Genomic DNA, 24245 nt, shown 5'->3' on the forward strand with positions numbered 1-24245 from the left:
GTCAGAAAGTACATAGCCTGAATTACAATTGTAGTCCTTTACAACAAATCCAGACATGGGCTAGCATGCAGGTAGAAATCCTTTCACTCAGTTAGAAGGTAGAACTTCAGGCTGAATGAATGAATTTATTTTATTTTATTTTATTTTATTTTATTTTATTTTATTTTGTTTTATTTTATTTTATTTTATTTTAATTACTTACTTACTTACTTACTACCTACCAACCAACCAACCAACCAATAATTATTAGAGGATCACAGAGCAATTTACAGCATAAAAACACAAAAAAATGCCTAATAACAACAAAAACAATAACCACTATGACCCTGCATTTGTTATCATTTTGTAAACACCTGATCATGTTGAGAAGTCCAGTTGCTGTAATGATCCAAGCGCTGTAAATGATTCAAGAGAGCACTTATCTATGGTACCAATTATGAATTTAGGATGGCTGACAACAATGGAAGTCAGCTACAAGAGACTTGCAAGAATATTGCTACCTTCAGATCTGGACCATTGTTTAAATAGAAAATGTTAACAAAATTTACCTACACAACCTGAAAATGAAGGACAATTTAGGAAAGTGTTACATCTGTTTACTGAATACATTAAAATTAAGAAACATGATTGGCAGCCACTCTCTTCTCATGGATTTCTTTGGAAAAACATTATTGCATAATATGTTTATGAAGAGCAACTGTCTGGAACTATAATGCGATTTCTGGAATACTACTGCTCCCTCCTCTCACCTTGTATCCTTCTCCCCCCTCCCTTTCTTGCTTTGATCTCTTCTCTCTTTTGTTGTTGTTATTATTATTGCTTTTTGTGTATTAGAAAGGATTATATATATATATATACACACTACTCACTGTCCTCCTCTGTCCGTTGTTCCATGTTCAACGTACGAACTTTAACTTTCTCCAAGGCACCTGGTGACCGCCTTGGAGTCATAAGGCTAACAGCTGCAGTGCTGAGAAAACGGTTAGCCCGCCCCAGGGTGGGTGAACTAAGCCAGCTTGGTCTGGCCAAGGCACCTCCGATTGCCAGTGCCGCAGCTGGACGCTGAGAAAAAGAGAGATTGATAGATATGAAGTAATATTTGTTCAGCTCTTTCTCTAACAGGAAGAATCAAGCTGGTTTGAACCATGCACAAATCTCCTTTGTTCTAGTTAGGCTCATTTGTAGGACAAGTAGCCGAAATATTTCCTTCTCACTCATGGTAACCTAGAAGAAGAACCAGGATCTCATACAGGCAAGCATAGCACAGGCAGACATTCAGGACAGGAAAACTTTGACTAGAAAGCACAATTTGTATCCTTATCAGTTATTTCAATAGGGTGGTTTTGAACTGACACACAACCCAATTTACACAATCCACACTGCAAAATGCATCAGCTTGATTATACATCAGCTGATGACTGGAATCAATCTTTTAAGGGTCCAAACAGCAACCGGAGTGAAAGAATCAGCACTGGGCCAGACGTAATGGCAATACTGGGCTATCCTGTGCTGTATAGTTCCAAATTCAAGGGGCACAATATTCTTTACAACATGGTCTTATCAGAGGGTGCAGTCACAGATGGCGAAATTGTGCTCACATTGACATCCCTGTGAACTAGCAGACAAGTATCAACTATTCAAATTTCCTGGGCCCAGCATGGGGTATCCTTCCATATTTTAAGGAGTGGGAAATCCTGACCACCTATAACCTTGCCCTTGAGAATCCCAAGGAGATAGAACTTAAGCCTGCAGTTTCTAAAGAGGAACAAAAGACAAGCTGCAAGGCAACGTTTGCCCACGACGTGAAGACAAAAAATGCAATTGAAGCCAAGCAAAACAAAAGAACTTTTTTTTCTTTGCACAGAGTACTTTCTTTAACAAACTGAATCCTTGAATTCCTCATCTTATCAGGCCTTGCATCACATTGTGTCAACAGTTCTCAAAGTTCTCAGAGTAGTAGCTGGTCTTGAGTTTCCACTGAACTTTTCCTGGGGTATATATAGATGAGGCCTGAAGCCTTAAAAAGCACCCCCTGCCCGAGCTTTTCCCACATTTTAATGTGCTCTACAGATTTAGTCACCAAGTCACTATGGTGGCTGCCCCTGCCAACCTTTGGGAACCATCCTTCCCCCTAACATAAATATCTGTTTTCCTGAGTTTTCTGCAAATTACAGATAATTTGGAAGGGGGAATCTTTTGCTTCGTAGCAGGCTTTTTCATTAAGCAGAAGATGGAAGTAGAGGCTGACACTGCTTCTCATGTGAAGTGAGATAAAACCCACCCTCTGCTAGCAACGGCAAGTGAAGTCTTGGGACAGGCCTTTTCTGTCATTTTACATCATGCTTTAGAAAAGGCAAGAAGTGATGGGATCCCCCTTCATTGCTTTCCCCTTCTATATGAGTTTGTGTTAAGTGATCCTCTCTTGTTCCACACCAGCCATTGGGGAAGGAGAAAGCAACAAGAGGGCCTCCACCCTGCTTCTTTCATTTCCAAAGTCTTACATGCTTCATGCAGGATTTTTGTAGAAGGCACTCACTACTTCTGCAAATCCTGCCATTTCCCCAAGTTCTCTGTGTATGCCAGGAGATTCAGGACAGGGGGCAGGGAAGAGGAGATTGGTGGAAACCATAAACAACAGGTGACAACTGTGTCAAATCAACACATGGGGCCTTCTATATAAAATCATATTGCAGTTTCCCTTATATTTGTTTCTGATATTAGAACTTCCCGACTCAAACTGCAGAGTCATCACTACAATCTTTGGCAAGCCCAGATCCTGACTCAGATGTCTGTGTTAGGACCAACAGCAACTAGCGTTCAATCAGCATTCTTGGCATTCTCAGGTTAAGAGTGTAACGCTGCTGACTAATGAGAAATACAGTGCTGTTGGAGCTTTAAGTGACCATCAGATCTTGCTAAACAGAGAACTCTCCGTTAGCCTGCAAAATTCTGGGCCTGCAGTAGAACCAGCAGGGTTAAAATTAATATAAAAGACCTGAGAAAATAAAAAGGTCTTTGCTTGGCACTGAAGGACAACGAAGCAGGTGCCAGACCAACTGCTTTGAAGAGAGCATTCCATTACTGGGGTCCAAACACTGAGAAGTCCCTCTCCCTGCTAGCCTCCCACCTCAGGTAACTTTGTTTACAGAACTGTCCCCTGACCTAAATATGTCTGATTATAGCCTCTGAGAGTCAGGATTTTGGGCTGGATTCCGATGTACACTTTGCTATGGCACCATCAGAGCAATACTTTCAACACAAAACTTAGAAAGGCGAATTTCTTGGGTACAACGCATGAAAGTCTCTCTTTACTTGCTTCTCCCATCCATCCAAAACAAATTTCTGCTTCCAGGAGGCTCAGTGCTCCTCCTTCCTTCCTTATAGACTTTATTGACAGCTGGCTAAGTTAAAACTCATTGCACATGGCATTGTTAGGCTCACTTGTGCTGTTGACACTGCTGACTCTTCATCTTCATCGAGATCATCCATTGTCACTGCCTGAAGTTCTGCAGGGTCAATCAGAATATTTGCCTTTGAAGCAAGCTCATCTGTATGAATAAAATACCAAATACATTCACTGCTAGGTATAATTACCTATGCACATTCCATTTACCACATGTCTTATTTGCAGTATTATTATTATACCCCATTTTCCTGGTGGGACTCAAAGCAGCAGTACAGCTACCAGAAGCTCAAAGTGTAACACATCAGAAGTGTCAATATTGCTACTGTGTCTTCACTAAGGCTGCAATCCTATGCAGAGTGGGACTTGCTGAATTCAGTGGGATGTACCTCTGAGTATACATACATAGGACTGCACTGTAAATGATCAGATCTGGTGCCAAAGGCATAGAAGAGGATCAACGCTCTTCCCAGCCATTTGTCCACTCAAAAACTCCAAAGATAAAATATACTAGAACCTGTATGTTTTTTTATTTCTCAGGAAGAAAAGCACCTGGAGAGCCAAATTTGAGTAGAGAAATAGCAGGGAACAAAAATGCTAAAGCATCTGTTATGCACTTTTCAAAAAAGGTATTAAGTGGCGTGGGACGACCCATTGCCAGTAGTCATTCTATATAGACTTAGAACATGCTGTGAAAAATCAAATACAGTGGTGCCCCGCAAGACGAACGCCTCGCAAGACGGAAAACCCGCTAGACGAAAGGGTTTTCCGTTTTGGAGGCGCTTCGCAAAACGAATTTCCCTATGGGCTTGCTTCGCAAGACAAAATGTCTTGCGAGTTCCTGCGGGTTTTTTCCCTCCCCCCCCCTTTTCCTAAGCCGCTTAACCGCTTATCAGCTGATCCGCTGATAAGCTGCTTATCAGCTGATCCGCTAAAAGCCGCTAAACCGCTAATAGCGCTAATCCGCTAAGCTGTCAATGGGCTTGCTTCGCAAGACGAAAAAACCGCTATACGAAGAGCCTCACGGAACGGATTAATTTCGTCTTGCGAGGCACCACTGTATGGTTAGGTATGCATTTTTGGGTACAGAAAGTATTGATCTAATGTGTAGAGACCTTTTCTATTCTAATCAATTCAAGAAGTTTCTGGAAGCTTTTCTGTGTGATACAAGCTGGTGCAAGCTGGAAGTTTGTAGCTGACAAGCAAGATACTATTCTGTCTAGAAACAAGCAGAAGATTCCTGATGTTTTGGTTGTTCCTTCAGAGAAGTTGAGCAGCCCTTTCAAACTGGTTCTGTTATCTTTTTCTGTCATGCTGACTAGAAGAACAGGCCAGAAGGAGCCTGAGTTTCTCTTTTCTTCTGGTGTGGTGGTTTGTATATAACATGCTTAGTGCTAAGGTTTCAGTCTTATTGTAAGTTATTGTAAGTTTAAGTTTAGTCTGCTGCAACTGGATTTCTTATGGATTGTGCCAACCTTGAAGATATATGGATTTGTGACTATTATGCTCATTTACCTTTAGTACTAAAGCTCTGCTGGATGAAGAATTAATTGCCTCCGGTCTATTTTTTGGGAATCCTGCAATATGTTTAAGTTTTTACTCTGCTAACTTTACGATGAAGTCTGCTCTAGATCAATATGAGCAGTACCAAATAACAAATATGCTTTCTGACACCTATACACATACACACATACACCCACACCGTATTGTTATGCTTTATTGTTTTACCTATAAACAGACAACTGAAGAGTGGTATTTTTTTTTAAATGACTAAAATAAAATGCTCCCGTATGCAAACTGTACTTTTTCCAGATCGTGTTACTAATTCTAATAGCTATTTCCTTTTGTGTATGTTTTGCCTTGGAGGCTGCTCCCAAGGCAGAGAAAGGAGCATCCAGACCCTAGGTGGAATGGACAAGTCAGTCCATTAAGAGCCAAAAAATTGGGTAGGGAAATCTTGGGTCTCCCCCAGGGTGAACAAAAACAAGATTCATAAAAGGGTCACACACAATCTTCAAAATGTAATTTGGAGCTTGTATTTCATATTCTCTTATCTCTACCAAGCAGATGGCCAAGCAGCCCCAGTGCCCTAAAGCCTGGCTCTGCTGATCTGAAGAGCACCTGAAAGAGGAAAAAGCAAGTCCTAATTGGAATCTCACAGGCCAAGAGGCATCAGCTGCCACTTTATCTTCAAGTCCCAGGAGAGCAGTTCTTGTTTTTAGCTTCAGAGGCCGTACACATATCCTTGAGAGGACTGAGCTATTTAAATTAGCTAAAATAGATTTGCATGTAAATTAACAAGTCAAAAAAATTACCACACTTATGTCATGGCTGCTATTTGATAATCAAGTTAAAATACATAGTTTTAAAGGAAGGTCACAAGTGAAGACAACTAAGCCTTTGAAGAAGATGCCAAGTTAGCATCTGCCTGTTTAAGCAAATAAATGACATTCTGAGTTTCCCAGTATTCCTAGTATTTAACAAAGTGAAAATAGAAAAGGACTTTTCTCACCGGGATCACTTAGGGGACCTAGAAACCAGCAGGCTTCTGAGTTCAAGTACCAGGCAGAACCAAAGCTTTCACACACAGATACGTAGCTCCACAAAGCAATGAAGCTAATTCTGTGACACTCCTGCCCCATCTTTTACTTCCCTCAATAATTTGCTCCTGCAACAGATTTTCCACATCATATGCTTCCACATGAATTAATAGAACACAACAAAACAAGCACTTGCCTTTGAGGGTCTTCTTGAGATGAGACAAGAGTCCCCCAAGTCGCTGGAGGTCAAAGTAATCCACCTTCCCATTATAGAAGAGCTGAGGGGGGACATATGCATCTGTGGGAAAAGATGTTTTATATGTATTTACGGAGAAGGCCAAAGAAAGCTAATCTTCAATGAGTACAAATAATCAGGGCTGCAGTTACAAGACATCCACCTGCCCTAGCCAACTCTCCCTCTGGTATAAGGGGGAAGAGAAGTCAACAGAGCACTGAAAATTGGTACTGAACAAAGAAAGCTAAAATGCATTCACACATAGCCCCTTTGAGGGGCTATGGCAAGGCTGGCATACTGATGAAGATGACTTTCTTCTCTGCTACATGTCTGCACAACAGTGAGGACTAGGTCCACTTTTGGATGGGCATTGTTTCACTGTGGGATGCAAAATGTAAGAAACATTGTCTTGAATGTCTCTAATTTTGCATTTTTGGGTGAAGAGATAGAATTTGGTTACACACAACTCCAGAAATTCCTGGATGATACAGCCTTCTTCAAAATGCAGTCACATACAAAGACCAATATTCCCATTTGTGCATCTTTGGAAATTACCTTCACTGCTCATTGCTAAAGGGTTCTTCATGTTGTACTCATCCCAGTAATGTTTCAAGGCCGAGATGAGTCGATGCAAGAAGCACACCATATACTCTGGAGGACACAGCACAGTCAGATTCTAAGGACAAAAAACAACAAGGCTCTACTGTTAACAGAACAGTTGAGGAGCCATGCTGAACTGAGCTTCTCCATCCCCTCAGATGTGTGTGATGCACACCCTTGCCTATAGCATTCCCCACGCAGCACAGAACATTTCCAGTAACTGACAGAGTCAATATCCATCACTGATTCTCACCTGTTTCCCAACAAGAAAGAGCAAGCACATATCTTCCCTTCAAAGCATAGTAGCACAGTACATCAAGAAAAGAGATGATGAGGCAACCTGGTGGCCCCAAGGCATGTTAGCAAGCGCCAGTAAGCACATTTCCCTCACTACCAGAAAAAACTGGCACTGAAACAACAGAACACTCCCAGTCAGGAAAGAACTAAAAGTCCGTATCAGAGAGGTGACACCTTCACTTAGAAGATTTACTGAAAGACCTTTAAGCCATGGCTGAGTGTGCTCTGCTAAGCAAGACTCAAAATGACATACTAAGAAAAATTGAATTCAGGAACCTTCAGTAAGTTATGCAAAGTTTTAATTAATTGCATAGAAATAATAATTCATTCTAGTAATGGACAGGGGAATCAAGTTATATAGGGTGACAAAGCCCTGTCCTCTGACTATTGAAAACTCTGACAGCTGCATTATCCCACTTTCCATCAGCTTCTGTGATTTCACCATGATTTGCATCTAGGCTTCAAGACCCACTTTTAAAAGCAAGACTTCTGTTCAAAAATGTGCCATCAATACAAAGTATGTGTTAATTCCCCACAGATACCATTTCTTTTATGAAGTTATAACTTGACTGCTCTTCCCTTCCAGGTATCTTAAGCTATTTCTTTACATTCTGTTAAAAAAGATGAGATTCCTAGCATAATTGTTCTGCCACCAATATCCTAGGAAGGCAGTCAATGGGGAACAGAGGTATAGGGATTTAAAGGGGGGGGGGGAGCAGAGTGTCAGAACTGAAGCCTGGCTTTGCAGATCTGAAGAGCATTGTCTGTCAGAGTGAAGAGAACTGACATTGTCAGATAACAAAACCAAACTGAATACAATGTAAGGAGTGACCGTGTGTTCGTATTGCATGAGTTGAGGGGCCTTGATAAAGAAATCATTCACTATGAACTCGACACCTTGGTAAACCACTGCTGTGTGGAAATTTCCTAATTTCTGCACAGGACAAATAGTAGCATGGAGTCCATCAGCCCAAAATTTAAGAAGTCATTACACACTCAACAAGGCACCTATAGTGTCCAAGTTGCAAATATGTCTGCAGCTACGGCTTCTGACAGATATAAGATTGTTTCCTTCTTCAGACCCTCCAACAAAGTGTGACAGAAGTCAAAGTGGAATGAAGATACTGTTCTCAGCTTACCCCTCGGTTGCTGGCATTTTCCTGAAGAAACTTGCGGAACTTATTTAGAAAGATGTATCTGGAAGCTCCTCCCTGAAACAACCAGTGTTTAAAGTCAGTTGAGTTCCATCAAGGTGAAAGAACAACCTAAAATTACAGTATTTCTTGGGTTTGCCTGAATTATGATCACTTGCTCATCTGATGTGAAATTTGCCTTTACAGGTAAGTCCTTAAAGACAAGTGTATACATGTATTCTCATAACTTGCTAGACTTGCACTAAGCTGAGGGAAATGCTGTCTACTGCTGTCTTGTTTCAAACGGCTGTTTTAAAATAAACTGGAGTTCAGTTTGAATTGCATATTTGGTTTTGTTATTACTTATTACTGCTTGTTTCATTATGAGCTGCCCTGTGGGTTCTACTGGGCCACATAGGCATTATATAAATCAGTTTTAAAAAAAGAATTCTCAAGAGCTGCAACATCAAGTGATGGCCATCACAGACCAAGAACCACACACAAACCTTATCATTAGGATGCACACTTCATAATGCAGCCTGCTTTGGGGTGACATCAACTGGAGCACTGTTGCACTTGTGTTTTTGAGTTAAAGAGATCCACCTGACATGATTGGTCTTGAAACATCAACGGGACTTTTTTATTTGTCCAAGTATTTACTGTTTAAAACTGAGAGGCTGAATACTTAAGAAGTAACAGTATGGGTTTCAAACTGATTTTGTTATTAAATTCTTTATATTCTAGATGCTTTGTTGGATTTTTTTGATGGTTGATGTGTGTTGTTTTGTGCTTCTTGTTGTATACAACCCCCAGCTCCTCTAGAAGTCTGGTGATTTACAAATATCCTAAATAAATAAGTCAGCCGTCATTACTTCAAAGAAAATTCCTCTTCAGTGGAGGCAGCTCACATGATCAGTTGTGAGTCATTTAGCGATGAGGAGTGTGTGATATACTGCACGCGCATGCATGAAACCTATCCTAAGTCAAGTTACATAGCAGTATTCTTTGGCTGCCTATCCTCAGAGAAGTCACCTTGTATGAATGCCCTGCTCACCTCCATTACTAGCTCTTTTGGCTGCTGTACAGAAATCCAGTTCCCTAATCAAGAAATCCATTCAGGATATGTACAGTTCCACACTGCCATCATTTGGTCACCAGTGCAAAGGAGATGTTGATAAATCATTTATCTAGGCTTTTATTAGGAGTCCCACCTAACCGCATTAATTCTTAGAAATTCCACTCATATTCTTAGCATTATCATTTCACACAGACTCATGAGATGCCAGGGTACTGGGCAGGAGTCATTAGCCTGTGTGCCCTGTATCCAATAAACAATGTTGTCAGGTTTAGCATTGTACCCAGTAGAGAAGATAAGCTGCTAATAGCCTAATCTGAGCAAACAGCTTCTAGTGTACAATAGTTTGAGCCTCCTCACTACATTTAATATCAGGCTATCAGAAATGAATGTGGTATTCATTTGTTACTATTACAATGATTATTTATTATACTTCTTTCCCACCCAGCACCAGAAGGTACCAGGACTGATTTACATTGCATTATAACAATGTAAAAGGCAAGACAATTTACAATCAGAAGAACACAGTGGGTACAACAGAATATATAATTTAGGTGCTAGATGCCAGAGTAAAGGGTTGAGTCTTCAACATATGACGAAAGCTATATAATAAAGAGTGTCAGACACATCTCTGCAGGGAGTAAATTCCACGGCTCAGGAGATGCCACGGAGAATGCCCTCTCCCGGGTTTCCACCTCCCGAACTTCCAAGTGTCAATCTTAACAAAAGAGGTTTGTACGGACGAAGACAGTCTTCCAGATATATGGGGCCTCAGTTTTCATGTGACTAAATCTTGTTTTATGGTGAGATGCAGGCAAGGCCCTCTGAGGATACATGACAACCTCAAAAAGCAAGCTGCTCTCCAGTGTGACTGAAATACTCTGCAGATAATATATGCAATCATCCTTACCCCACCATGGTCTTTATTGTTCAACAGCAACTTCAGTATCTGCACTTGGAGTTCCTCCACCACTAAGAATAAATAGAACAGTAATGATATACACTGCTTCGGGTAGCAGCCACCACCACATTGCCACAGAGAAACTGACAGTGGCCATATTCAAGCTTTGCATAGAAACTCCCAAGAAGAAACTGACCTTCCCAAATTATTATACATATCAGTTTGTTGAACTACACTCCCCAAGTGGCTCTGGACAGTCTTTGGAATGACAGGAGGTAAAAACATTATCAGTGGGAAACTTAGTACTGTTTCTAAATGAAGTTACTAGTATTGCATTTGCAAGCAGGGGTGCCAATGGCACCTGTAACACAGCACTGCCCAGCTAACATTTTACAGCATTTGTTTATTCAAATATTTCAAATGTGGGTGTCTTGGCACAAAAGGCAGTATACAAATGCGATAAATTAATTAATCGTGGCATGCAATTATTTCTCCATTCTCTGCACTGATCAATATGGCTTCATGCCATATTCTAAATTGCCCATGAGATTTTGAATGCCGCTATCCCATCCTCAGACCTTCAATGCGTTTCTTGAGCCGCTGGCATCCTCTTTCATACGCTCGCCTCCTCAGTCTCTCCTCAGCAGTCTCATCTTTTATCTCTTTACTTTCTTTGCCCTGTGTTTAAAAGATACGAGGATAACAGAGTTGTTAGCAGAAGCCAAAAAGGATGGACAGGAAGGGCTGCAAATGCTCATGAATGCAAACACAGCTAATAAGAGAATGCAGCTGTATAAAGGTGCTAAACAAAGGGTTATTTGCATAACCTATTATGTGCAGAAAACACCTAGATAAAAGGCAACATCTCTGCAGTTAAGCTAGGACAGCCCTTAAATCTACCAGTAGTGGGCGCCATATTCCTCACCTCTTTGTTGAAGCGGTTTGGCCACCAAGTGGTGGGAATGAGCTCCTGTAAACCAGCCTCCTCCACACGCAAAGGACTCTTGATGTAAAAAAACACAACTGAGCGGAGCACATCAAATCTGCAGAGAGTTAAGGGAGTTGTGTGGTAGTTCATATAGATGCACCTGTGGGATCTATGTCACAAGCAGCATCCCTGCAATAAGTTAAGAATAACTCCACACACAGGACCATGTGAAAAAAATTAGATTTCCTGAAAACAAGTCAACTCCATAGGGTACTTGGAAGCTGTAATGACTGTATCGTGCAGCAAGGAGGGTATTTGGGGGGAATGAAAGAAGAGGTGAAAAACTGCGAAAGGAACTTCTGCAACTTTTTGCTTATTTTCATCAGCTTCCAATGCATGGGGACATTGAAGCAGCTATCCACCCCACTTCCCCCATGTTAGCAATCTGCTGCTGAGACCACCTTGTGTATGTTCTCAAAGCTGTTATAGAATTTGTGCTATTATGGTCGGTCTTGAGTGATGCTACTGAGACAGAAGCCACACCCTTCCAAATAATTGGGATAATTACAAAAGGCACATGGGGAAGGGAAGCAAAGGAATAATGATCAGCTCATACATAGATGTTATTTAACTACTGTCAATGAACAGAGCATTTATCTAGCAGGGTAGGCCAGGTAGGTGTATAGTGTTGGAAGAGAGAATAAGTGAAAAATAATCCTCTGGGCATGCTGGCTGTTCCATGAATGCAGCCAGTCTACTTTCGGGGAACACTGGGATCAGATTTGAATATTAAGGGAGAGACCCCAGCTCCATGGCACAACATGCACTTGCCTGCAGAAGGACTCGGGTTCAATCCCTGGCATTGCCAGTTAAAATATCAGGCAGCAGGTGATGGAAAAGACCCTCTCTGCCTGACAGCCACTGCTAGTCAGAGCAGGCAATACAGAGTAGGCAAAAAAAGGTGGTGGCAGTGGTGAAGTTAACAAGAAGCAGGGGTTATTTTGGCTAGTCTGGCTGCCTCTCTCTGGTCCCATGGCACAGAATACAGGCCATGTTATCACAGTTATATTTTTCCCTGAAAGTGAAAGAAACTGAATCTGAATGTATGCAAAGAATGGGTGATACAGTAAAGTGTGATCTCAAGGACCTCACAGTGAAGATGCAGCCATTTTGCCTTGGTCAAACCCTTCCTCTCCAATTTGTGCAGAGGCGCACCTGAGCTGCATCTGGTAGTAAGGAAATAGCAACACTAAGATATAGAAGCGACTAGGGCCTCTTAAATTTAGCTGCAGGTGTGTGCAGCCACAGAAAAAAAAGAAACCACGTCCTGTTACAGGGTGATGTTTCTGTAGGGCCTACACATGAATCTTTTTGTCTGTCTAAGCAAGTTTGTACCATCAGGAGATTTGGATGTATGTGAAAAATATTGTTTTTTTTAAAAAATAAAAAAGGATACAGGACATTGTGAAGCAGGTACTTCCTGGATTTCTCATGCTTCAGGATAGCAATAGTGAGACGGAGGTAGTGAATCTGGATAGAGAAGAAGAAAAAAGGGAAATCAAGATAAGCTGCAGTGATACATGAGGAAGAGCTCTTAAAACAGCATATTTAAAATGTCTTTACAACATTTGCAAAGCTGTAACCAGTCAACCAAAGCAGCTCCCCTCTCACTGCATGAACTTTGTTCTTAAGGGTTTCGACCAGTGTTTAACAGAATAATACTCACCTGTAAGCCTAGATCAGGAACAATGGGAGAGAAGCGGTATGCCCTGAGCAGGGACATCAGCAGCTGCTTGAGGCATTCATGTACTTCATAATCCTGAGGGAGGAAAGAAACACTTTCTTACTCAATAGGAAAGAAGATACTGGGTCAGTGAGTTCCTCTGGAGAAAGGAAGAAGGGTCTCTTTCCTTGAGAATAAAAGCACTCCAGTAGCTCACCTCCATGAGAAGCCACATGAGATCCAACAACTGCTGTATAAGAGGGTGCGCTTCCACAGACCCTCCTCCTTCCAGGATGCTGAGTAGGAAGTTCATGAGCACATCTTCCACCAAGTACACTTTGCACTGCAGAAAGGAATTTATTAAAGCAGAAGACTTAACAGAATAGCTTTATCATGATGCTGCAGCAGAGTCAAGAACAGTGAATACTCTGTGCTGCTGCAGCTCTGAGGGGGCTCACAGCAGCCATTTCCCTAGACTACATTGAGAACTCCAAGGACAGGTTGTCCCACATCCCAACAATGTCCCTTTACTCAGGATCCACCTTCCAAGAGCCACTCCCCCCCACTCATAATGTTGCTATTTCTTTATTATTTATAAACTACGTTTCCATTTTTAAAAAATACAGTAAGGTAGTACACAGCGTACAAAATTACAGTCAGAGCAATACAAACATCAATAAATAATGGTTGGTAAAAAGAAACTCACAGTGCAAAGCTCTGTCTGAATGACACCATTTTTAGACTTCTAAAAGAAGGTAGGAATGATGTCTGCCAAAGCTCAAATGGCAGGGAGTTCCACAGGGCACAGCCTTCCACACTAGAGTAAAGGCTGGCTGAACCTCGTGGTTGTGGGGAACCACAATAAGTGCCCCACCAGAGGATCTCAGTGGCCAAGGTGGAGCGTAAGGGATCAGATAGTCCTTAAGGTATTTTGGGCCCAAATTATTTAGTGTTTTGTGAATTGACGAAAGAACCTTGAACTCTGCCCAGCAGCAAACTGGCAAAAGATGTTAATGATAATGATAATATAATAATAAATAATAAATGAAGTAGTAGTAGTAGTAGTAGTTTATTATTTATACCACACCCATCTGGCTGGGATCCTTTGCTTGCTGGTTAATCTACTCAAAAGGAGTGAAGTGCACAGATGCACATGACAGACTGCAGCACTCGCTGTATGTGAGCACTGGAGTTGGAAATGCTGGTGCTCGGTGGCAGTGCACATGCTTTGCATGCAAAAGATGCCACATTCAATCCCTGGTGTCTCTAGGTAGAGATGGCACAGATTTCTGTCTTTAACGGCTGAGCAATGCTGCCTGTCAGTGGGGAGCCTTTTTCATCCCGAGGGTCACATTCCATCTTGGCCAATGCTTTGTGGGCTACATACCAGCAGTGAGCACAGCCAAAGCAAGAATGGGTGTGGCCCAAGTCGATGCAGCTGCTCAACTCTATTATATGCTCCCCTACATAAATACACATGTGTCTATACTTTCCCATCAGAAAACTATTTATCCCCCAGCAATCAGGCCTGACCAAAGCTTTTTTGAAACCTAATTGCTAGATAGGGATGCTAGTGATCTTTGCGGAGATGGCCGCTTGAGAGAGGATGGTTAACTCCTCTTTCCCTGGCTGCACTCTCCCCCACAGCAATTAGGCTTAAAAAGAGCCTATTTGTGCCAATGGAAGACTGCTTTCAAACTTAATTTCAGGATGGGGTGTGTATTTTTGGTGGGGGGTTGCAATGCATGGGGATTCTTCTGAAAATGCCCCCCAACACCACAATTAGACTTTTGTCTCCTATTGCCATCAACAGGAGACTTTTTTCAAGCCTAAAACTTGCAGAAGGATGGGGTTCAGGAAATGCGATGGCATCATAGACCACTGGTTGTCCACTCCTGATGTAAATAACTGATCTAAACATTCCAATGGTGTGATCCTCTATTAAGTCAGAGAATTTGTTGTTAAAAATTGAATGGTGAGGAGGAGAAGTTCACTCTCATCTGTAACTTTGTAAACAGTGGTGGAGGATCCTGAAATACATGAAGTAACACTGGAGGAAACTTACCATAAGGGGAGCAAAACTGTTAAAAATGTGTGCTAGGGTGATTAAAACAGTCGGTTCCCCCTGGAGTTGCCACGTGGAAGCCTCTTTTTCCACCAGCTTCCCTTCCTGAAATACATAACTCAGGGTTACACATTTTTAATAGATCCTAATTCTACAAGAGTGTTTCTTAAGCTTGAGGAAGCCACTGGGATTCTGAGATACACCTTGGATTTGAAGATTGCAAGATTTGGCATCAGTTAGGCCAGAGGTTTTCAACCTTTTTGAGTCCACGGCTCCCTTGACCAACTACATTCTTCCTGCAGCACCCCGTGGGGGTTTCACCTGGCACCATCTTCTTCCTTTTTCTTTTAGTACCAGGGGAAACCTTATTATCTGCCCAGCACAGACTAATAAGATTTACATCGTGCTCAAATTTTAACACTGCTTTGTTTTTGGTGTATTTTTATTTTTTTATTCTTTGTAAGTCAGTTGAAGAGCTTTGGCTAAACAGCACGTAATAAAGGCCCTCGACAAAATTTGAAAAATGAAATTAAATGCCCCATACCTAATCAATCCAATGTGCAAACAGTTTTTGGCAAGGCAAGTCTGAATAAACATAACATTGAAAAGATTATCTCACCGTAACATCTATTCCAGTATGAATAACATTTTTCAGGTACCCCAACAGTTTCTGCGCTTTTGCAAGATCTGCAGCTGGTTTGTCCTGTAAGGGCCGATATCCCTCCACTGGATATGTATGAAATTATTAAGGGGGAAAAACCACAGAAGGCAATCTACCCCACATTCAAGGAATGATCCTAAGTCCCCAGGCTTTCCTCTGCTGCCAATCCTTGCTTTCATCCACCACACCAAGCTTCTAGAATGCTTGCCACATTTATTGGTATTTCATACGCCTCCAGGTCTTGTCCCACCCTTGCAAAGCAATCTGTACCAAGCACAGCATGCATTGTAAAGGAATTCAAGGGTGATTGCTGCTTTCTCATTCAGGACGTCTTTCTTATTCACACTGACCGATGATCACCTTGATGATCATTCAAGAAGGTAGTATCTGCTGCTGGAGATCCAAACTGCCTCCTGAGAGTATAACATTTCTGACATATTGACAAGAATGAGATTCAAACTTGTATTCATGCTGGCAAGAAGAGCTTCAGCTACAGAGCTAGAGGCCCCCTGCCCAAATCTTAGCATAACTACAAACTGGCCTTAGACAAAGCCACTCTCAGATTGTAATAAGGATAAAAAATAATAGTAGAATAGTAGGAATCTGCCTTATGGGGGCATTGATAGGCTTACTGAGATAAAGTGTGTCGAGCATATAGTATTTATATAGCACTTCTCCTAACTATTATTATGTTACTGAGAACTAGTGGATGGCTGGAAAGGTTTGGCATAGTTGTGGCCTGAGAAGAGAATGATACTTTTCAGATGCCAACATTGCTTGGGAAAAATATTTCTACGGTTTGGCTAAAACTACTGTCAAAGGATATCGGAGAGGCCGGCTACCAAAGTTAAAAGCAACGGATTCCTTGAATGACAGGCTGATAGCAGGGAAATAGGCCATGCCAGAGCCTCGTGAGATGTTATCAAAAGCAGTCCCCAGAGACACACCATTCCTGAAAAAGAAAATAAAGAGGGGAAGGAGACAAATCCCTAAAGTTTTAACACACCTTGCCAAGAATTCTATACACAAAAGACTTATTTATCTGACATTACACAAAGGAAGAAACAGTCACAGCTTAGCGGCTTGTCTTCTGTATTATGACAAGTCAATAAAAATAAAAGCAGATTCTGAATCCCAAGTGCAAAATTCTCCCATTGCTTTGCCTGAGGATCTTAGGAAATAACTTCTTGCAGAGACACTTAGAAAAATATGAATTGTTATTGCTGGAGCTCTGTTCAAGGTCCTGTTCAGCTTAAGAATTCCACGCAGTGACTCAAAGTGCTCTATTGAGCTTTCTGTGTTGTACAGCTCCAGACAGTCATGTTAAAAACAACCACTCATGTTGATTACTGCTTGTGTAGATCTAGTTTTATTTCTCTATTCATCTTTCTTGCACCCATAATAACATTGTACCAGGAAACATTCCCTATCAGCATCTAAACTCCTGTTCAGAAGTGATGCACTCCAACTTTATGAAACAATTTAGATCCTGTAAGGCAAAGGACCTTGTTGAATGCAATTTTAGTAGAGGATTATTGAGAATGAAGTAACTATTTACCCTTTACTGGAGCTTGGTTTAAACTCTCAATGAATATACTTAGAAGCTGAGAGGACAGAATATAGCAGACTAGCAACATCTAGCATAGTTCTATAAGGGTGCTTACAGGCAGAAAGAAATGCTTCCCTCATCCAGGTCTATCAAGCAGCTGACAATATCTCCTGCTGCCCAAGACTGCAGAAAAAAGAAAAGATAATTAGATGGGACTTGGGGTATGTAACCAATGTTGCTAGGATACTGTTAAAACATATAGAGATTGCTTCCAATTCAGTCAAGAAAAACTGTACAGGTCAAGAGTTCTGCTGCCATACTGATTCATTGTTTTAACTTTCTACCCCCTTCTGTTGCATATTGCAGCATGCAGAATTCTAGTTCTATATTACAGCAGGCAAGGGATATGAGATGTGCCATGTGTTTGCAAGCACACACTCAGTAGGATGGCCATTTTCTATATCACAGATGGGATCTTTTTGGTACCGCAGGCCAGATTCCCATGAGCCAACTTTGACAGGTAGGTGAGTGGGACGCGAACCCGGTTCCCCAGATTACGAGACTACCGCTCTTAACCACTACACCACACAGACTACATGCTTAGTACAGCAAGAAAACAATTAGGGGCAGACACTCACTTTACCATAGTTGGTTGTGGTTACATTCCATTTGCGCACTCGATTCCCATCGTAAGCATATGAATCTGGAGTGTCTCCAACTCCTTCCTATGCAACATGAAAACCAAAAGCAAACCTTTACCAAAGATTACAATTAAGATTTTGCATTCCAGTAATATGCCTTCTTCAACCACTGTCACTGACATACCAAAAAGGACTGAGAAATTTGTAGGCTGGGAGAAACAGACCTGAGAGAAACAGTCATATGGGTAACATACAAGGTGTGACCGGACAGTTCGGTGAATGGTCACGGAAACCAGACAGCGAAAATATTCAAACATACAGGCCTTCAAAGTAGGCCCCCTCTGATACAATGCACTGTTGACAACCAGTTACAGATAGGTAGCCGTGTTGGTCTGCCATAGTCAAAACAAAATAAAAAAATTCCTTCCAGTAGCACCTTAAAGACCAACTAAGTTAGTTCTTGGTATGAGCTTTCGTGTGCATGCACACTTCTTCAGATACACTGAAGTGTGGACCACCGGTATTAAATTTACTGCATGTAATGCCTTAAAAGAAAATATTATGAAAATGATCTACCGGTGGTACATGACCCCAGTCAAGCTTGCAAAAATTTATCATTTGCCTAATAATAAGTGTTGGAAATGTAATGAGACTGAAGGCACTTTCTACCACCTTTGGTGGACCTGCCCAAAGGTTAAAGCTTTCTGGGAAATGATCTATAATGAAATTAAGAAGGTCCTTAAGTGGACTTTTCCTAAGAAACCAGAGGCTTTCCTCTTGGGCATGGTGGGCCAAGTGGTGTTAAGGAAGGATAGGACTTTCTTTATGTATGCCACTACAGCAGCAAGAATTCTACTGGCAAAGTATTGGAAGACGCAAGAACTACCTACTCTGGAAGAATGGCAAACAAAGGTGATTGACTTTATGGGACTGGCCGAGATGACGGGCAGAATCCGGGACCAGGGGAAAGAGACAGTGGAAGAAGACTGGAAGAATTTCAAAATATATCTTAAAAATAATTGCAAAATTGAGGAATGTTAGGATGTCAGGGGGTAAGAAGTAAAGAATTGCAGCAGTAAACAAAAAAAACTTAAGAATTTTTTACGAAAGGGAACTAAGACAATGGACTTAAGGGTTGCTAAAGAATTATTAAACAAGGATGCAGGGATGGGGAGGTATGGGGAAGTCAAAGAAAGAAGGGTATGAACCGATGAGCATGAAGTTATACTGTTTTACATTGTTCTTTATTACATGTGTGGAAAATTAATAAAAATTATTATTAAAAAAAAAAAAACAGATACACTGAAGTGTATCTGAAGTGTATCTGAAGAAGTGTGCATGCACACGAAAGCTCATACCAAGAACTAACTTAGTTGGTCTTTAAGGTGCTACTGGAAGGAATTTTTTTATTTTGTTTTGACTGTTGACAACACTCGTAGAACTGTTGGAAACTTCTGGAGAAGTCCTCTTTTCATACTGCTTTTAGTTCCCTCGTCACAGCAGCTTGGATGTGTGAAATGTTGGAAAATCTGTGCCCTTTCAGTGCAGATTTCAGTTTTGGAAAAAGAAAGAAATCCGGTGGGGCCAGATTAGGAAAATATAGAAGGTAGGACAGCTCAGTAACCTCAGTAATGATTTCATGTGGAATATGCAATTCTTCCGCCATCATTCGGATGGAGAAACGCCGATCCCACATCAATAACTCATGAACTGTCAACATTTGCTGCTGCTTTGCTCGTCAACGGTCTGCCAGATTGCGGGTCTTCTTCAATAGTTTGCCGCCCTTCATGGAAATGCTTAAACCACTCATACACTGTCTTTCGAGTTACAGCTTCATCTCTGTAGACAATTGTGGGCATTTTGTGGGTTTCTGATGTTAATTTACCCAATTTGAAACAGAATTTCATATTGACTCTCTGCTCCATTTTCAATCACATTGCACTGCTACTAAACGCTACCGCATCAACATAGGCCTGTCAACAAATGCCGAGATATGTGCACATATGTTAGCTGAGATACGGACCAACGTCTCCCACGTGTCTCTGTGAATCCGGCAGTTCCTATTCTCGCATACAGGAGTGATTCACCCTACTTTCCAGTCACACCTTGTAATATACCAAGCATCCATGCCCATTTCTGGTAAGTATATACAGTAGTAATTAGGTCCACTACTATATCCAACTTAAGTAGAACACGAGTTATGAAAAGGAATTACAGGTTCCCTATTCCAAAAAACCAGATTATATAGATATTGTCAAGATTTCAGTTCCCATCAGACCTAGCTAACATGGGATGATGGGAATAGTAGTCTAACAAGGGGCCACAGGTAATTTCTGGGATTTCCAGCCTTGGAACTTCAGGTAAAGAGTGATGTCTAAATGTAAATACAATAAGTAAGAAATTAAATAAATAAATATGCTCTTGCATTACCTCTTGATTGAATCGGCAATTGAGAGTGCACCAACCAATTTGCATAAGGCCTTGGGATGAAATCAGCACCTCATAGATCCATTTTCCTAAAAGAAAATATAGCAGCAAATGTGTCAAATGAAAAATTCTCTGTTAAATACTATTAACATATAAAACTAGAATAGTCCGAAGGTTTGGCAGCCAGAAGAGTTCAAAAGGATGAATTCATTTTTCCAAAACCCCTGATTGATTTGTTTAGTATCACACTACCCTACAACAAAAAGCTGTCTGGGTGGCATGTCCAGTGTCTGACATTTTCTGCAAAAACCTGAAACAAATGCGGCCCCAAAATTAAAGTCAGGAATTTGTTTAAATCTCATTGTTAATAAATTCTCATCTCAAGTTGCTGTTCACTAGCAGCACACATTATGCCACTTGGACCAGTACCATGGGTTAGTACATATTTTTTCTAGTCCTTACCTTTATACACACAGGTAGTAGCCCTGATAGAGCCAAAGTTACTATGTCCAATTACCTGAATTGGGAAACAAAGGAGGAAGACAGTCACACACCATGATTGTGTGTTTTCCATTATCAAGGGTTTCATTACATCTCGCAAATGTGTGTGTGTTGGCGGCGGGGTAAGTAAATCAGTTAAAGAAAGTATTAGGTCATTTTCAATTAATCAAATCATAGAACTTCCACAATAGGTTGCTCTCATTTTACACCAGGATTGGGTGCACACAAAAATCAGGTCTGCAATTACACCAAACACAGATCTAACAACAAGCATGCCCACATAATGGCTTCCTGATTCCATTTCTCCTAGACGAAACACCCAGTGCCAAAAACAGAAAACTGGCTTTGAAGAAGTCACAACCTGTGCTGACCCCATTACTGGCCCAATGAGCTGCTTGGTCAAGTTGTGGAGGGAATCAGCATGGAATAAAAGCCTGGGGCAGGCCAACTGCAGGAACCAGATGGGCTGCAGGAGAGTGTTTCCAAAGATTTGTCAGAAGCAGCAAGACCAAGAAAGAGAGTGCCAAAAGGAATGATCAAGGAGTGATCACAGATGGGACAACACACTGTTTCAGTACATAATGACTATAAAAACTGACAGAAGTGCCAACAGCACTAAAGGCACTTCCTATATTGTTAGGCAGCCATAGGCGCTCAGCCATAGTATTGGTAGCTAGGTAGAGCATAACAACAGCCACTGGTAAGTTCAGGGCAAAGCTGGTTCTGTCCTTCCTGTCTCAGCTGAGAACTGGAACCCAGTGAGACATGTTGACAAGAAAAACATTCAAAGCAAACCTCTATTAACCCAGTACACAAACATATCAACAGTAGAACATAGACAAGCAGAAAGTAATTCTCTAGTGGGGGTTGAAGCAGAGGGGGGAGAAGGAAGACAGCAATTATCAGAAACAAACCTTTAAAGACCAATAGAGGACAACAAATAATATGTAGGCAGTGTTTAAAACAGAACACTTAAGCTGAGAGTGTTAACAGGTGGGCAGCAAGATACATAGAGGCATAATAAAAGAGTGAATTGTGCAAAGCAAACTACAGAGAAGTAAGAAATTTCAGACTTAAAAGCGTAGCTGGGCTTATCAGAACATTTTATTTATTTGTTTAGAACATGTACATCCCAACCTTCACCGCATGCTATAAGGGCTGCTTCTAACAGATCAAGTTATATAAAACTATGCCAAAACATGTACATTGCTGTATCATGCCTCATTTTAAATTCAGTATACAAGTCACTTTATCTGACAGCAGTGTGAAACATATAGATTTGTGCTGTTACTTATAGGATTGGCAAAAGAGAAACATATTTACCCAACATCAAAAACCTGATTTGATGCCTACCTGATTCCAGAGGGGAGAAAGTTCCTCCACCAGGATGCCACCAGGGAGAAGATCCTATTCTGAGTCCTGGGCAACTAGAGTTCAGTTGGTGACAGCACACAACTAACAATGTGTCTCCAGCACATCTCAACTCACAGGCAGAACAGTACAGGGACAGGTGCTGTTTCAGATAGTTGAGTTCCTAGCTGTTCAGGGCTTTATATATCAGTCAACATCTAGAATTGGGCTCAGTGACACATAGATAGCCAGTGCAAATGGTTCAAATTTGGTGCTATATGATCACAGGCAGTATCACTCTTCAAAACGTCCACAGCCCCATTCTGCATTACAACTGTGCTCAAAGAACTGTGTCCTACACAGAGCAGCTAGAGAACTAGATGGAGCAGAAATAAGGCACTCCACACCACTGTGGACACCTGGATATCAAGGAGTACCCCTAGACTACATATTTGATCCTTAAGGGAGAATGCAACTCCATCCAAAAAAGTTGTGTACCTAATTCCTGAATCTGGGAACCACCAGCAGCTCTCCCAAGAACCAAGGAACCATCTGAACTCAAAACTTAAGAAGAACCATGCTATAACAGCAACCAAAGGGAAAGGTTATAATGAAGACCTGACAAGTGTTATCAAAAGGGAGAGACCCTAACAGCAACTCTATCATAAAACACATTTTCTATTAACCTCAAACCAATGACGGCGTGATAGTGGCTCTATGTTGACCACAATTAATAAATAGGAAATATTTTCTTAAACATGCAATCTCTCCGCATATCACCTTCACTCCCTAGACAAAATTTTCCCATTAACCTCAGTTAAATGGTTTGTCAGCAACATCAGCAATTAATGTTTGCCTTAAATTAGAATCTCAAACTGCGGTCTCAGTTTATAGTTAAATGGTAACCTTAGTTAACCTTCATCACAGTTGACATAACTGCTGACAAGCTGCTTAATGGTGAGGAAGGGGATTCGCTCCAGAAAGAGGAGTGGCAGGAGATAGGAAATGCACACTCAGCTTATTAGCCAATATTAGCAGGGAACCAGTGTTACCTAAGCCCAAAAGCAAAAGGAGAGTGAGGACATACAGAGACCAAAAAATGAAGTGAGAAAACACAAGCACAGACTTTAAAGAGCGACCTAGAGTCCCCAGTGACAAGTTAGCCCATTCACAGCGTTTACCTTACACTCACCCCAAGTAGGTCATCATCCACCAACAGGAGCCCTTCAAAACCACTGGTGTGATCCAACACCACAGTTGAAGGGCCAAGCCTGCCCTCTACCCCCTGATCTGAAATGAAAGTTGAAGGAATGACAATGAGAAATATTTGTGAAGCAACGACATAAGAGGTAGAGTAATTGAGATGAGGCAACTCTGTGTTCAGTTTTATGGCAAAAGAAAGAGACACAAGCATCAATTAGGATATTATATGGTTATTTTTCTTCTCCTGAACACAGAGGAAGTTCCCCAAAGATAGAGACATTTCATACATCCAAGCACAGTTCTCCATAGAATCCCATGTGTGGAGGGTAAGTGACATGTGTCTTTTGACAATGACACATATTAAATAGAAAAAATACTGAATATGTGTTATCGTTGAAAGACCCATGTCACCTACCCTCCACACATGGGCCTCTATGGAGAACTGTGCTTGGATGAATCAAACTGTTTCAATGAATACTGCTCTGAACAGCAAACAGGCTGATATACTGCAAACCTTCTGTGTAGTTGGCCATTTCTTTTCCCAAAATAGATATTATGTTTATCTGATAAAACTTAATAAAAATACATTTTTTAAGAAAAAAAGACCACCAAGAAGGGAACTAGGTTTAGGTGGAAAGTCCCCATAATATGCTATTCTGCTTTCTCTTAAGGCAACTGCAAAATGAGCAGACACTAGAGGCATCGGCCCCGGTGCAATGTCATGACGTCACACATGCAAGGTCACAAGGAGCCAGGGAATGGAGCCAAACATGGTGGCAGCACAGCCTCTGTCCTCCCCTTCCCTCTGCCATGCAAGGTAAAGATGGGGGAAGCCGCTCCCAGCTAGTGGCGGTAGCAGCAGCAGCAACCAATGACCACTGAGCTATGCCATGCTTGGCTCCAGTATAGGCTGCTTCTCCCGTCCCTTCCCTGTACGGCAGGAGGAGGAGGAGGAGCCACCACAGGCCACTGAAGCTGCACTGCACCTGGCTCTATGTTCAACCTCCTCCTGC

The 24245-nt window shown here is 41.5% G+C and overlaps 1 protein-coding gene across 4 annotated transcripts in view; it reads right to left on the reverse strand.

The window, feature by feature from the left end:
• RNF123 (ring finger protein 123) overlaps positions 1-24245 on the reverse strand; it is an 87743-nt gene that overhangs the window by 54443 nt on the left and 9055 nt on the right. For 3 of the 4 annotated variants that reach the window (XM_079964397.1, XM_079964399.1, XM_079964400.1), the window contains exons 5-23: positions 23222-23319; positions 20641-20695; positions 20182-20267; positions 17749-17835; positions 17226-17293; positions 16382-16513; positions 15520-15628; positions 14901-15005; positions 13053-13178; positions 12839-12931; positions 12569-12642; positions 11110-11227; positions 10763-10862; positions 10194-10255; positions 8215-8286; positions 6734-6854; positions 6140-6241; positions 3442-3548; positions 870-1062 (exon numbers count right to left, since the gene is read on the reverse strand). In XM_079964397.1, coding sequence (XP_079820523.1) covers positions 870-1062; positions 3442-3548; positions 6140-6241; positions 6734-6854; positions 8215-8286; positions 10194-10255; positions 10763-10862; positions 11110-11227; positions 12569-12642; positions 12839-12931; positions 13053-13178; positions 14901-15005; positions 15520-15628; positions 16382-16513; positions 17226-17293; positions 17749-17835; positions 20182-20267; positions 20641-20695; positions 23222-23319 — 1908 coding nt within the window. Of the gene's footprint in view, positions 1-869; positions 1063-3441; positions 3549-6139; positions 6242-6733; positions 6855-8214; positions 8287-10193; positions 10256-10762; positions 10863-11109; positions 11228-12568; positions 12643-12838; positions 12932-13052; positions 13179-14900; positions 15006-15519; positions 15629-16374; positions 16514-17225; positions 17294-17748; positions 17836-20181; positions 20268-20640; positions 20696-23221; positions 23320-24245 lie in introns of all 4 variants that reach the window. The other variant, XM_079964398.1, reaches the window with a different exon arrangement.

Source organism: Podarcis cretensis, assembly GCF_951804945.1.
Source record: "Podarcis cretensis genome assembly, chromosome: 2".
In the NCBI taxonomy this organism is placed as follows: Eukaryota; Metazoa; Chordata; class Lepidosauria; order Squamata; family Lacertidae; genus Podarcis; species Podarcis cretensis.